This window comes from Lemur catta, chromosome 1 (genome assembly GCF_020740605.2).
Source record: "Lemur catta isolate mLemCat1 chromosome 1, mLemCat1.pri, whole genome shotgun sequence".
Taxonomy (NCBI): Eukaryota; Metazoa; Chordata; class Mammalia; order Primates; family Lemuridae; genus Lemur; species Lemur catta.
Window position 1 is genome coordinate 93,429,187 of NC_059128.1, and position 13,793 is coordinate 93,442,979.

At 42.9% G+C, this 13,793-nt stretch overlaps 1 protein-coding gene across 1 annotated transcript; it reads left to right on the forward strand.

Moving 5' to 3' along the window:
- Positions 1–11,118: 11,118 nt before the first annotated feature.
- LOC123630659 (S-methyl-5'-thioadenosine phosphorylase-like) lies at positions 11,119–12,549 on the forward strand. Its single transcript, XM_045540496.1, has one exon. The coding sequence runs from the start codon at positions 11,210–11,212 to the stop codon at positions 12,047–12,049; it is 840 nt and encodes a 279-aa protein (XP_045396452.1). The 5' UTR covers positions 11,119–11,209; the 3' UTR covers positions 12,050–12,549.
- Positions 12,550–13,793: the final 1,244 nt, after the last annotated feature.

The window sequence follows — 13,793 nt, forward strand, 5'->3', positions numbered from 1 at the left end:
AATAGGTGATTTTGCTCCAAAGCCTGCCAGTGGGAGTATCAGTTTAAATCCACAGAGAGCAAGTTTTATATTAGAACAGCATTCCATAGCTACTGCCGGCCTTCTGCTGGGGAGCTCTGTTTCCAATCTCGGAGATGTCAAACAATTTTAAAGGCACAGAAGCTCAGTCTTACCCAGCCGGGCAGGCAATGGGAGACGGCATGTGGCCACCAGCATTACCATGGCCAATGCTCAAGGCAGCTTCAGGAGGCCCCACTCCAGCCCCGACCCCAGACTCTGGTCTCTGTTCTGCTTCCCAGCTTCAAGACGGGCTGGAGGAACATCTGGCCCTGAAATTGGGGGTGCCCATAGCTACCCACGCAGACCCTTTTGTGGAGTGTGTGACTGTCCACGCCCTCGGGCATGTCTGCATTGACTTATTCAGACACCTAGCTCCTGGGCACACTGGAATCACAGGCCACTGCCAGGTGCCCTGTGGCCCTCATTCCTGGCCTGCCGGGCGTACCCTGTGTGCTGCCTCCTGGGCAGAGATGGCCACACTCGGCAACAAAAACAACACTAACAATGGCTCTCATTGTGCAGCTCTTTGTACTCTACGTGCCCTGTCTCGCTGGAGCTTTATTAAAACCTTATGAGGTCTTCAGGTGACAGCCCTTGGCCTCCTTATAGATGAGGAAGCTGAGGCTTGGGAGGTAAGGTGGTGTCTGAGGTCACTCCATGGGAGAGCTGGCACTAGGTCCCAGGTCTCTGCATCGCAGCCCAGGGCCCTGCCGTGCGGTGTTTCGGGGTGAGCCGCAGAGCAGGAAAGGCACACAGCTTTGGAGTCAGGGGCGTGTGAGCCCAGGGCCCCTGCCCGCCTTTGTCTCAGCCCTGGTGGCCCACCAGCCCTGAGTCCTCGAGGAATCATTCTTTGAGCTTAGAAACATAGGAATCAGCAGTTTCAATCAGCTCAGCAGTCTGTTCATTTTACTTCTCTCTCCTCAACTTAAATTTAATTATTAAATTTAAACTTAAATGGAGAGATTTAAATTTAATATTTACATTTCTCTTTCAATTTAAACAGCTCTTCTATGCCCAGTACCCCCAAGTTTCGGGGGTCCAGAGCCTGCCTTTGGTGATCCCAGGAGCATTGGTGGGGCGTGGCGACTCTGAAATCCTTGCTGCCTTGTGGCCGTGGCCACTCAGCAGATTACTGAACGATGGGCCCCGGGAGGAGAAGACCCCTCCAGCGTTTCAGCCATGACGCGATAGGCCTGCGTCCTGCCTTCCTGGGCGGGGACCATGACGAGAAGAGGGGCTAACCCACTTTTGGGACCTGAGGGAAATGCATTCCTTGGTGAAGCCACTTCTGGGAAACAGCTGTTTGCCCAGATCAGGTGGTTGCTTTTGGGACGGTCCTGCCAACCACAGGCCTGGGTGACCTCCAGGGGCCCCTTCCAATTCTGCAGTCGTGGGAGGCAAGGCTGGGACTACCCTGAGCCTTTGCACTTAACGGGCCTTTCAGCTTGTTTTGGGCAAAAGGCGCCCGGGGCAGGTGGCGGGGGCTGGCCAGGCTGCCCGAGGGAGCCACCTGAGGCCTCAGGCGCAGGGCCCGGTTTGGTCCAGGTACTGCCACCTCTGATGCCTTACTCAGAGGAGCAGCGTGCGAGGGAGGCCCACCTGCAGCCTGGCTCAGGACGTGGACTCGACGTGGAGTCTGAGCTGTCAGGGAAGACCTGACAGTGTGCCATGGAGCAGCAGAGAGGACCCTCGAACCAAAGTCATTACCACGCCTCTCTGGGCTCCCTGGCTCCCCCAAGCAGTGACAGGACTCTGAGACAGACTGGGGGGTGGAGGTGCACTTAGCTCCTGCTAAAATGTATCTCAGCCTGCCTGGCTGCTTCCTGTGTCCCAAGAGTTTCCACTAAAGGCCCCCTGGGGCCACTCTCGTGGGCTGGACAGAGAGCTGGAGGATGACTCCAACCTGCCAGGGGGAGGCCAGCTCCTCCCAGTCCCCTGCTGGGAAAAGTCCCTGGGAACTTAAGGAGAGACCCTCTACCAAGCAGATGCCTAGAGTCTGTACTGGGAAGGCCAACCTTCCCCTTTACGGTGGTTCCTCTTTGTAGACCTGTGTTATTCAGCCCTCAGTATCCCATGGGCATAGGAGAAGAGCACATTTTGTCCTTCACTCTTGGCCATTTTGGTGCTGGGGTCAGAAAGGTGTAAACTGCTTGCTGGGCCACCATGAATCGGGCACTGACAGCTCACGGGCCTGAGGAGATCTAAAGCAGGGGGGACAGCAGACGGGTGAACAAACAGCTGCAAGAGGACGTGACTTGTCCTGTGTGGGGGCGAGGACAAGGTGCTGGGAGAGTGGAGGTGGGCATGACTAATGCCTGTGGGGGCAAAAGAGGCTTTGAGGGCACAATGCCACCCTGGTCTGCCACAGGCACTGCCTGATCAGAAGGCTGGTGTCATGCCCGGGGAAGCCCGGAGAGGCTAATGGGAAGACGGTGGCTCAAAGGCCTGACCCCAGCGTGCTGGTTCCCTCGGTCGCAGGCCTGGCCTCTACCTGCTCCTGAGAGAAGATTCTTAGCATAGGCTTCTCATAAAGGGGTGGGATGAGTCTGTGTCATTGGATGCAAGTGACAGAAACCAATGAGCCAACTGAAGCAAGGAAGAAATCTACAGGGAGGACATTGGGGTGTTCACAGAATCAGCAGGACTTTTGGGAGAAATCAGGCTTAGAAAATACATAGGAACCGAGAGAGGCAGGCCAGCAGCCAACAGCTCAAGGGCATGTGACAGAAACACCATCGTCAGGACAATCAATCTCTCAACTGTCCCTGCATCTTGGCATCTTTCCTTCAAGGGTCTAAGTCCCAAATGGCACAGATGTGGATCCCATCCCCACATCTGACTACCAGAGTGCAGGGAGCAGGGCCCTCTGGCTCCTGGGGTCTAGGGAAGAGAGGCCTGGAGGCCTCAAAGGACAGACATTCAGCTTTTCTCCCTGCATCCTGGCTGTGGCCGAGACCTGCTTCCTATGGGGATTGGGCAGCAGTTGCCAGGGGGAGCCATAAGTTCCCACAGGGATTTTGCTCCTGCTCCCAAGCTATGGAATAGTTCAGTAACAGCCTGGGGTGGGAGGCGTCCCCAGAGGTTAATTTTCTAGTTTCCGCCTCTCCCAATATGATGAATTCATCTCTTTCTATGGCTTTTTGAGAAAATGTATCATTATCTGTAGCAGACAGCTCCTACTGTGTACTATATGAGACAGGGGTAAGGGAATCCTAAACAGGACGTAATGAGAACTCCTCTGTGAAGGAATATTCATGATTGAAATTATTAAATGCCTTCTGTATGTCAAGTGCTGGGTTAAGCACATTTTTTATGTGGCAGAGAAGGAAATTTATTTTAAAAGCTTTCTATACACTCTAAGTAATAACTTCAAACTAGAAACTATCCAAATGTCCACCAACATTAGAATAAATAAATTGTAGTATATTTATTGGAATATCATTCAGCAGCATTCTCAGTGTATAGTCTGCCCCTGGGGGTCCCTGTAATTCTTTCAGGGAATCTGCAAGTTCAAAACCATTTTCTACGCTGAGGCAGGAGGATCACTTGAGCCCAAGAGTTCGAGATTACAGTGAGCTTTCTCTAAACAACAACAACTACTACTACTATCTTCGCAATAATTCTAAGATACGACTTTCTTGTTCCTGTTTTCCTTTCCAGTTTTGCATTGATGATGCAAAAGCAATGGTAGGTAAAACTGCAAGTGACTTAGCATAAATCAAGGCAGCAGCACTACACTGTACTAGTGGTCATTGTATTCTTCATTGCCGTATACTCTCAGGACAAATCTGCCAGTTTCACTTAAGACTGTATCTTGAAGCAGTAAAAGTTATTAATTTTAGTAAATCTCAACCGTTGAGTGCATGTCTTTTAAATATTCTATGGGAAAAAAGAGGAAATGTACATAAAGCACTTCTGCTACAGACTGAAGCACAGTGGATGTCTTGAGAAAAGCATTTGTGTGATTGTTTGAGTTGCAAACTGAACTAGCCACTTTCTTGTACATGGTTCTCGGTGCGCACGTGCAGAGACTCTTAGACTCTTGGACTAGGAATGGAACTTCTAGATCATAGGGTATGTGCATGTTCAGCTTTATGAGAAAATATCAAACTGTTTTCCAAAGTAGTTGTACTAAATGACATTCCTACAAGGAATGTATATGAGATCTTGTGAATTCACATTCTCTCTAACACTTGGTATTATCAGACTTCTGCATTTTTTGCCCAAATGAATGATTATAAAAATGATCTTTCATTGCAGTCTTGGTTTTTATTTTCCTAATCATTAATGAGGGTAAATGTTCATTGCCCATATATTTTGCCTGCCACTGCTAATTTTGAATCAGTCAAATCAGCAAACATTACAGAAAACATCAATATGAGTATATGAGGTACTAGCTGGGGCTTGAAGAGGTGGTTTACTATGATCATATATAATATAAGATGCCATCAGTTATAAGATGCACCATTAATTTAATACAGATTTCTTTAAAAAAAGAAATGTTAATCAAATTATAGAATTTTTAAAAACTAATAATAGTGTATATTTATTTACACAATCAGATATCATTTCCTTCTTTAATATCACCATCTAAAATCAATTCTAAGTTTTCTCTTTATTCAGGGTCTAAAGATTCTTCCCAGGTAAAGCAAATACTGTCAGAGAAATGTAGATTTATGGAGTCCATGCCCATGAACTTGACCTTCTGAGCATACTTACTGAAGACTGTTAATATGCCAAGTTTTGTGTGCATTTCCTATGTGGTTAAACTCATGGTTTCATTTTTCTCTGCAATTGAATTACATATCACTGGAAATTTGAAAGTCAGCCAGATACTTTTGACAGATGGATGTCTAGTGTCTAGTGATAATCTTTCACAGCACACAAATTAGCCACAGTAGCCTTTCCCAGCTCTCAATTCTGCAATCTGCTTGGGAAGATTTAGCTAAGTGTGCCCAGCCCAGTAATGAAAACTGTGTCACCTATGCTCTTCTGTGTGCTGCTAGCAATTTTTGGTTGACATCAATTAAAAGACACAACCTAATCTCAAAAATATTAAAAAGTTAAAGAATGTTTATCTTATTTTTCCTCTAGTTATCTATTAATTAAATTTTAAATGTGTGTGTGTGTGTGTGTGTGTGTGTGTGTGTGTGTGTGTGTGTGTGTAGTCAACATTTATTGAGCATCTACCAGGTGACAAGTTCCATGATTCCATGTCAGGGACTTTCCGTTCATTATCTCTAATCTTTACAGTAATTTTATGAGGTAGATAATATCCTCATTTTAAAGGAAACTGATGTTCAAAAAGGCAAGAGAACTTGACCAAGACTCACACGTGGCAGGATGAGAATTCAAATCCAGGTCTATCTAACTTCAAAGCCCATAAACTTTCTACCATGCCATGAATCTCTTTTTTAGGTACCAAACTCCATGGGCCACTAGGCAATAATAATAAGATAAATTATTGCCTAGTCGTACCTGTTATGTCTCTAAGGTTGGATGCCTCCCTTTATGAAGAGGTTATTGGCAGGGACAATGGAGAGATTTACAAGAGACTTGAGCTATGTTAAAAATAACAACAAGGTATTTAGTCCTAATCCTGTTAAGCTCCCTTGAGCTCTGCGCAAGCTGAGCAGGGGAGGCACATTAATTGGCCCGAGCATAGGTGGGTCTAAGGTTGCTGTCATAACCTCCCACGTCTTCCCACCTCAGCCAGCGCTTGGCGTCACCTTTTCTAGTGTTAGTTGGTGCAAAACCATAACTTTTTTTGTTATAATGAACAATCATAAAACTGATGTGCTAAGTGATGTGTCAACAAAGAGGCTCAGTTTTGGCCCTGGAAATGTACTTCTTTTCATTAAGAGTGCCCTAGCCTAGAAGGAAAAGGTGCTCTAACTAGGGTGCTGATGCGTGGTATTGATCAGAACTCAGGGGCTCATATTTTTACCAGTTTCCAGTTTACACACAGGTGTGTTTGGAGCTCCTACAGGCCTGCAGAGACGTGGGGTGGAGGCGGGAGGGGCCATTCCCCAACATTAGACACAACCACCCCTAAGCCATCTTGGGCAAGTAAAAACTTGTTTGGCATTTTTTCAGACCTTCCTAAAGGAGAGTGTTCCTTCATCGCCCTGAAATGCACGGCTTAGTCTGGCCATTTGCAAAGTTTTCACCACCAAAAGGCAACATTCTATAATTTTCCCCCCGGGGCCTCTTCTTATAATGAACTTTTATCCACCAAGCTGCATGTTGGCTTTTTAAACTCTCTGTGAATGAGATATAATCAGCAGGAAAGAGAATTCCAGTCAAAAGGAAAAGAGCTTGAGAGTTTACTCAGCCTGTCTGGGCAACCTTATCTCAGGTAAAACATGTCTTTCCTTAGGCTTTTTCTTGAAGTGTGAAAAATAACTCCATGGTTCCACTCACTACCTTTTCAGATAAATCCCCCCGGGCTCCAGTGACCTGGATTTGAAACCGCTGGTCTGATTTACTCAACACAGTTCACTTAACTTTGTGGTTGACCTGGGGCCAATCACCACTCCCTTTCTGCTCCTACCTTTGGATCAAGCCAATCTACACCGAAAACCAGATACCATAATTCTTTAATTCGGAGATGCCCTATCAATTTTTTTCATTGAGTTATAATTTACATACAGCAAAATTCATACTTTCAATGCAAAAATTCTGTGAGTTTTGACACATATACACATTTGTGTAATCACCACCACAATCAAAATATGGAACATTTCCACTGCCCCAAAAACTTCCCTGTGCTGCAAGGTAGGCATCCTTTCCCTCTACTTCCGCCCCTTGGCAACCACTAATCTATTCTCTGTCCCTAAAGTTCTCCCTTTCACAGAATGTCACATAAGTAGAATCATACAGATGGTGGCCTTTTGTGTCTGGCTTCTTTCACTTAGTAAGGGGCATCTGAGATTTTTCTATGTTGATGCATGTATCCGTTTATTTTTCATTTTTATTACTGAGTAATATTTCATTGCCTGGACATACTACAGTTTGTTTACCAGTTGATGGACATTTGGATTGTTTTGCATGTGATAATTTTGACTAAAAGCACTATAAATATTTACATACAGGTTTTTGTATGAAAATAACTTTCCATTTCTCTTGGATAAATATCTGTGAATGGAATTTCTGGGTCATGTGATAAGTGCATATATAACTTTCTGAAAGACTACCAAATTGTGTTCCAAAATAGCTGTACCATTTTGCTTCCCATCAACAACGTATGAGAGTTGTAGTTTCTCCCCATCCTCACCAGGACTTTATATGGTAATTTTTTTAACATTTTAGCCATTCTAAAAGGAGTATAGTGATTTTATTTTGCATTTTCCTAATAACTAATGATGCTGAGCATATTTCCATATGTTTATTTGCCATCTATATATGTTCTTTGGTGAGCTGCTTGTTCAAATCTTTGCCTGTTTTCTTTTCTTTTTTTTTTTTTTTAGACAGAGTCTCGCTTTGTTGCCTGGGCTAGAGTGAGTGCCGTGGCGTCAGCCTAGCTCACAGCAACCTCAAACTCCTGGGCTTAAGTGATCCTACTGCCTCAGCCTCCCGAGTAGCTGGGACTACAGGCATGTACCACCATGCCTGGCTAATTTTTTCTATATATATTTTAGTTGGCGAGATAATTTCTTTCTATTTTTAGTAGAGACGGGGTCTCACTCTTGCTCAGGCTGGTCTCGAACTCCTGACCTCGAGCGATCCACCCGCCTCGGCCTCCCAGAGTGCTAGGATTACAGGCGTGAGCCACCGCACCCGGCCTGCCTGTTTTCTTTTACTTGAGTGGTTTGTCATTGAGTTTTGAGAGTTCTTCATGTATTCTGAATGTAAATCATTTGCCAAATATGAGTTTTGCAAATATGTTCTCCTACTCTGTGGCTTGTCTTTTCATTTTATAAGCAGTATCATTTGCAGAGCAGGTAGCTTTAATTTTGATGAAGTCCAATTTATTAATTTTTCTTTTATGGATTCTGCTTTTGATATTGTAATATCTAAGACATTTTTTTGCATAACCCAACATCACAAAGAATTTTTCCTATGTTTTCTTCTAGTAGTTTTATAGTTTCAGGTTTCTACATTTAGGTCTATGATACATTTTTAGTGAATTTTTATACAAGGTATGAGATATGGGTCAAGGATTTTTTTGGTTGTTATTACTCTTGCATATGGCTATCCAGTTGTTCATTCCAGCACAATTTGTTGAAAAGATTATCATTCTCCAGGGAATTGCTATTACACTTTTGTCAAAAATCAGTTGACCATATATGCCTGGGTCTATGTCTAGACTATGTTCTCATTCCATTCCCCAATACTGCTTTGTCTCAATTACTCTAGTATAGGACACCAGAACATGCCACCCCAACATATGCCACTTTGGCATAAAGATTATTTTGAGCTGAAAGCAATGGACAAGAAGCAGATACAAGAAAATCTGTTTGCCCTCCTCCATTTGCCTAAAAGCAGGCCATAAATTTAGAAAGTGCCCCTTCTCTTCTCTCTACCAAGAAAGATAAAGGTTGATTGATCACTGAAGACAACTTTAAATCCTTATCAGTCTGGAGATGGCACAAGAGGAATCTACATAAATTCCCATTGACTTGTCTTATGAGATAGATATTATTAACCTCATTTTCCAAGTGAAGAAACTAAGACTCAAAGAATTTAAGAAATTTGTCTAAGATAACACAGCTTATGCTTTCCAGACAGTGGATTTAAATCCATTATTTCTTATCTCCAAAGTCCATGTCCTTCCCACTACCTTATACTGCTTAAGGTCCAAATCATGTTTAGTAGATACCAGTCTTGTCTACAGATAAATGAGAGATCCCTGGGGAAGCTGTTAAAAATTATAGCTACCTGGGCTCCCCCCAGATCAACTGCATCTGAATCTCTGAGACTAGGGCCTGGGTATTTTTTAAAAGTTCTGCATTTGATGCTGAGCTACAGTCAGGGCTGAGAACACTGGACCTGTTGCTCCTAAAAAGAGCGGTCCTCCTGCTGATCCAAGGTGCCTGTTCCTTGGATTTGGAAGCAATGGATAGTGAATGCTTAGCAGGAGGCAACTGCTACATCTGCTTTAGGCCTGGGAGGCTCAGGGCTATAAAAGGCAAAGCTTTCTCCTTCATTTATTAAATGCTAGTAAATCCAAGGAGTGTGTCATGGTATTTTAGCATCAACTTATTACACGTTTGTGCTGGCTTACAGATGAAATCCTGATGGAAAACAGGTGGGACTCCTCAAAGCTGCTGCTAAGAACTTAATGAGTTACAAAAGGATGCTAATAAATGAAGTTGATGAGAGAGGAATGTTGTCATTTTACAGGATATGGTGGGACTCTCATTTCTTGGAGGGATTTGGCTTGCTGGGGCCTCTTTCAAAGCAGACAGCAAAGTTCCTTGCCTCACTGTGGGAGGCAATAGCATCTCTGAAATATGCAGCCTGGAGTAGTCTAGTTACTGAGACAGGGAACTTTCTCTCTAACATCGAACATTGAGGTCTGAGCCTGAATTATAGGCAGGGTAAAATGATTGCATTTTTAGGCTAGCTATTACTAAAGCTTTAGGATGCCTTTAGAAGTTTTCCCACCCCAGATGTGACATCCGATCTGGGTAACATTACCTTGTTTGAAATGTGTCTATAACATGGACCATACTGTTATTGTAATTATTTTAACCCTAGTGTTTCCCATTATAAGGGTAAAATGCACATCATGGAAATTTAGAAAATGCAGAACAGTAGCCCAAAGTAAAGCTAAGGAAAGTTTTTGCATGATTAGGATCACGCTAGAACTTTCATATACATCACCTCATTTAATCCTTGCAAGAACTCTCAGAGGGGAAAAGCATTATTCCTATTTTCAGATGAGGACATTGAGGCCTGAGGACATTCCAGTGATTTTCTCAACACTCCCATGGAGGCAGGTAGTCTGGCCCCAAAACTCATTCTCTCCCCATTACACCTCATGGCCATAGGACATTTTGGAATAGTTGCTTCTTTTGTTAAGCAAGCAATTTTGTTTTTGATGTGGTGTTTGGGTTGCATATTTTTGAATATATAAAAAAATCCAGTTTTGCTTCCAGCTTTTTTGTTTTTCAGGTGATTTGTTGTCAGGATCAGAATGGAGTCACTTGTGTTAAAAAAAAAACCAAAAACCCTGACAAATAGAGCCAGGGAAGACCAAGAAGGGAGGGTTCTCATGCACAAATGTCTGATAACAAGAACTATCACAAAAGACTTGGCAAAAACCACAATCTTGCACAAAGGCCATTGCAACCTTATGTAAAAAATACTTCATTGGGGACCTTTACCCAGCAGTCGGTCAGCTACTGCCTGACCAATGTCAGACTGGCACCACCCTTGTTACTGATACTTGAGTTTAAAAATAATTGTCTTAAAACAATTGGCTGGGTGAGGTGGTTCACACCTATAATCCTAGCACTCTGGGAGGCCAAGGTGGGAGGATCATGTGAGGCCAAGAGTTTAAGACAAGCCTGAGCAAGAGTGAGAACCTGTCTCTATGAAAAATTAGCCAGGCATGGTGGCATGTGCCTGTAGTCCCAGCTATTCGGGAGGCTGAGGCAGGAGGATCGTTAGAGCCCAGGAGTTGGAGGAGTGAGCTATGATGATGCCACTGCACTCTAGCCCTGGCGACCAAGCAAGACCCTGTCTCAAAACAAAACAAAACCCCAATTATTTAATCCTCCTCCTTTTTCCTTTAAAAACCTTTGTCTTCCTTTACCGCCCTGAACCCACACATGGTTTGCTTGGCATGCATGCTCCCATTGCAATGCCCATTCCCAAATAAATATCACTTTCTTTTAGAGAATCTCTCTCTGTTATTTAGGCTGACAAACTTTACAATCGAAAGAGTTTCCAGGTAGTGTTTAGCCTTTGAGTGTTCATTTGGCAGATGACACACTATTTGAAGACCAGGCTTTTAGGGGCTTTCCTCCCAGGTAAAGAGTTTATCTTGGCAAACCTGGCTGTTGATGAAACTTGGTTCAAAGAGCAAATCACGCTGCACGGCTCACTCCCACGCCGTGTAGCTGCCTCTGCTGCAGCTCTGTGGTCAACTCGGTCCCCGTGGCCTCACGCACTCACCCACTGCAGTCTCCCCCGTGCAGACATGGCCTCGAGCGCCGTGAAGATTGGAATAATAGGTGGAACAGGCCTGGATGATCCAGAAATTTTAGAAGGAAGAACAGAAAAATATGTGGATACTCCATTTGGCAAGCCATCTGATGCCTTAATTTTGGGGAAGATAAAAAACATTGATTGCATCCTTCTTGCAAGGCATGGGAGGCAGCACACCATTGTGCCTTCAAAAGTCAACTACCAGGCGAACATCTGGGCTTTGAAGGAAGAGGGTTGTACACATGTCATAGTGACCACAGCATGCGGCTCCCTGAGGGAGGAGATTCAGCCCGGTGACATAGTTATCATCGATCAGTTCATCGACAGGACCACCATGAGGCCTCAGACCTTCTATGATGGAAGTCATTCCTGTGCCAGAGGAGTGTGCCATATTCCCATGGCTGAGCCGTTTTGCCCCAAAACGAGAGAGGTTCTCATAGAGACTGCTAAGAAGCTGGGACTCCGGTGCCACTCAAAGGGGACAATGGTCACAATCGAAGGACCTCGTTTTAGCTCACGGTCAGAAAGCCTCATGTTCCGCACCTGGGGGGCAGATGTCATCAACATGACCACAGTCCCAGAGGTGGTTCTTGCCAAGGAGGCAGGAATCTGCTATGCAAGTATCGCCATGGCAACAGATTATGATTGCTGGAAGGAGCACGAGGAAGCAGTTTCACTGGATCGGGTCTTGAAGACCCTGAAAGAAAATGCCAATAAAGCCAAAAGTTTACTTCTGACGACCATACCTCAGCTAGGGTCCATGGAATGGTCAGAAACCCTCCATAACATGAAGAATATGGCCCAGTTTTCTGTTTTATTACCAAGACATTAAAATAGCATGGCTGCGCAGAAGAAAAGAAGTCTTACTAACTCCAGTTGCTTTGAGAATTCTTGCTTAACTTGAAAAAAACACGCAGCCGTTACAGCCTTGCCTGTGGAAGAACAGGTGGTGAGACAAGACATTGTATGTATGAGACACTTCTAAAAGACTTGAACTGCTTCAGAACACAGAAGAAAAACAAATGACCAGCAAACATGTGGGGAAAAAATTTACATTTTAGGAAAAAAACCAAGAAGATACCATTTTTCTCCCTTTATTAAATTTGCAACAATAAAGGGTTATGGGTAATATCCAGTTTCCTGTGTTGCCAAGGAATATGAGGAAGAAATGGGACTTTGGTTATTTATTGGTACGACTGTAAATTGGTACAATATTTCTGGAGGGCGGTATGGTAAAATGCATCAAATAGCTTTAAAAATACTTACGTACTTTGTGCTGGGTGCTCCTAGAAATTTCTCTTTAAAAAATTATCAGATACAAAGGATTTTGTATAAAAAGGAATGGATAATGGTATTATAATAGCAAATTTAAAATAATCTGAATACTCAACAATTGGAGGTGATTTTGGTTATAATTAGATTGTGAATCAGCCAACTGAAAATCCTTTCCACATAATATTTCAATGTCCTAGAGAAATGGTTGCTCTATAATATGAAATTAAAAAAGGGATATATATGTAAGCATTTTACAGTAATGGTTTTATTTTAAAATGCTGTGAAAATGTACAAAAGACTAGAAAGAAATATATATAATCTTACTATTGAAAACACTGTTTCTGGTATTGAAGTGAAATTTAAGGTGGTAATATTAAGGTGGTGAGTGTTGTTTAAGGGTGTTACATCTTTATTCTGTTAAAAAAAATATATTGATTTCTATACAGTCAAAACAATACTTGGGTTTTGCAACAGCTTTCTGAGAAGAGTTAGGTGTTGAATACTGTAGTCTAAAAGTTAAACTATTTAAGAGACATTATGCTGTAAGATATTTTAAAAAATAATGTTGGACTTCATTTATGCTTTTTATTAGTTAAGTTGATGAATTATTTTACATGAGTTGATTTTTCTTTCTCAATAAGAAAATGAAAGAGTGCTTTTTTACACTCTGGTTTTTATTGTTAACTTTATAGGAATGCTTTTTGTTTTCTTAAGTTTTCTATCACAGGGAGATCTTGTTTTCCCTCAGAATTATTTTCTTCTCACTGTAGTCTGTTACAGGATACTTTAAGATCAGTATATAAGATCTTTTGTTTAAAGAATTTGTAAAGTCAATAGGTTTGTGTCTCTGAGATTGACTTCAAGATATTATTAAGCTGCTAATTGTAAACAATAAAATAAACTGTTACCTTCCAGTGTTAATCTTGAGCCATTCGGGTCACCTGTGATATGACTCTTGGAGTCCCTGATGCATTCTCTGATTTCAACGCTGGTTATCTGTTAGAGGTCCATGGAGCATCTAATGAACTGGAACCCAGGGTTCTCTAGCTCTGTAAGCTGTGTTTTCACTACAGTATGATTTAGACAGTACCTCACTTTCTCTCATTCTTAGTAGGTGTCTGAGAATATCAAGGCAAAAACGTGGGTGTTTTTCTTGCTATCTTCAGAAAGTACAATTCTCTCTCCTTGCAGAAGGACTTTTCTTGACCCAGAACCTTTTCTAGCAACCTCATTTTCAGACTTCTCAAATGAATGGAATATACTCCTGTTTTCTTTGTTACTAGTCATTCACTCCTTATGTA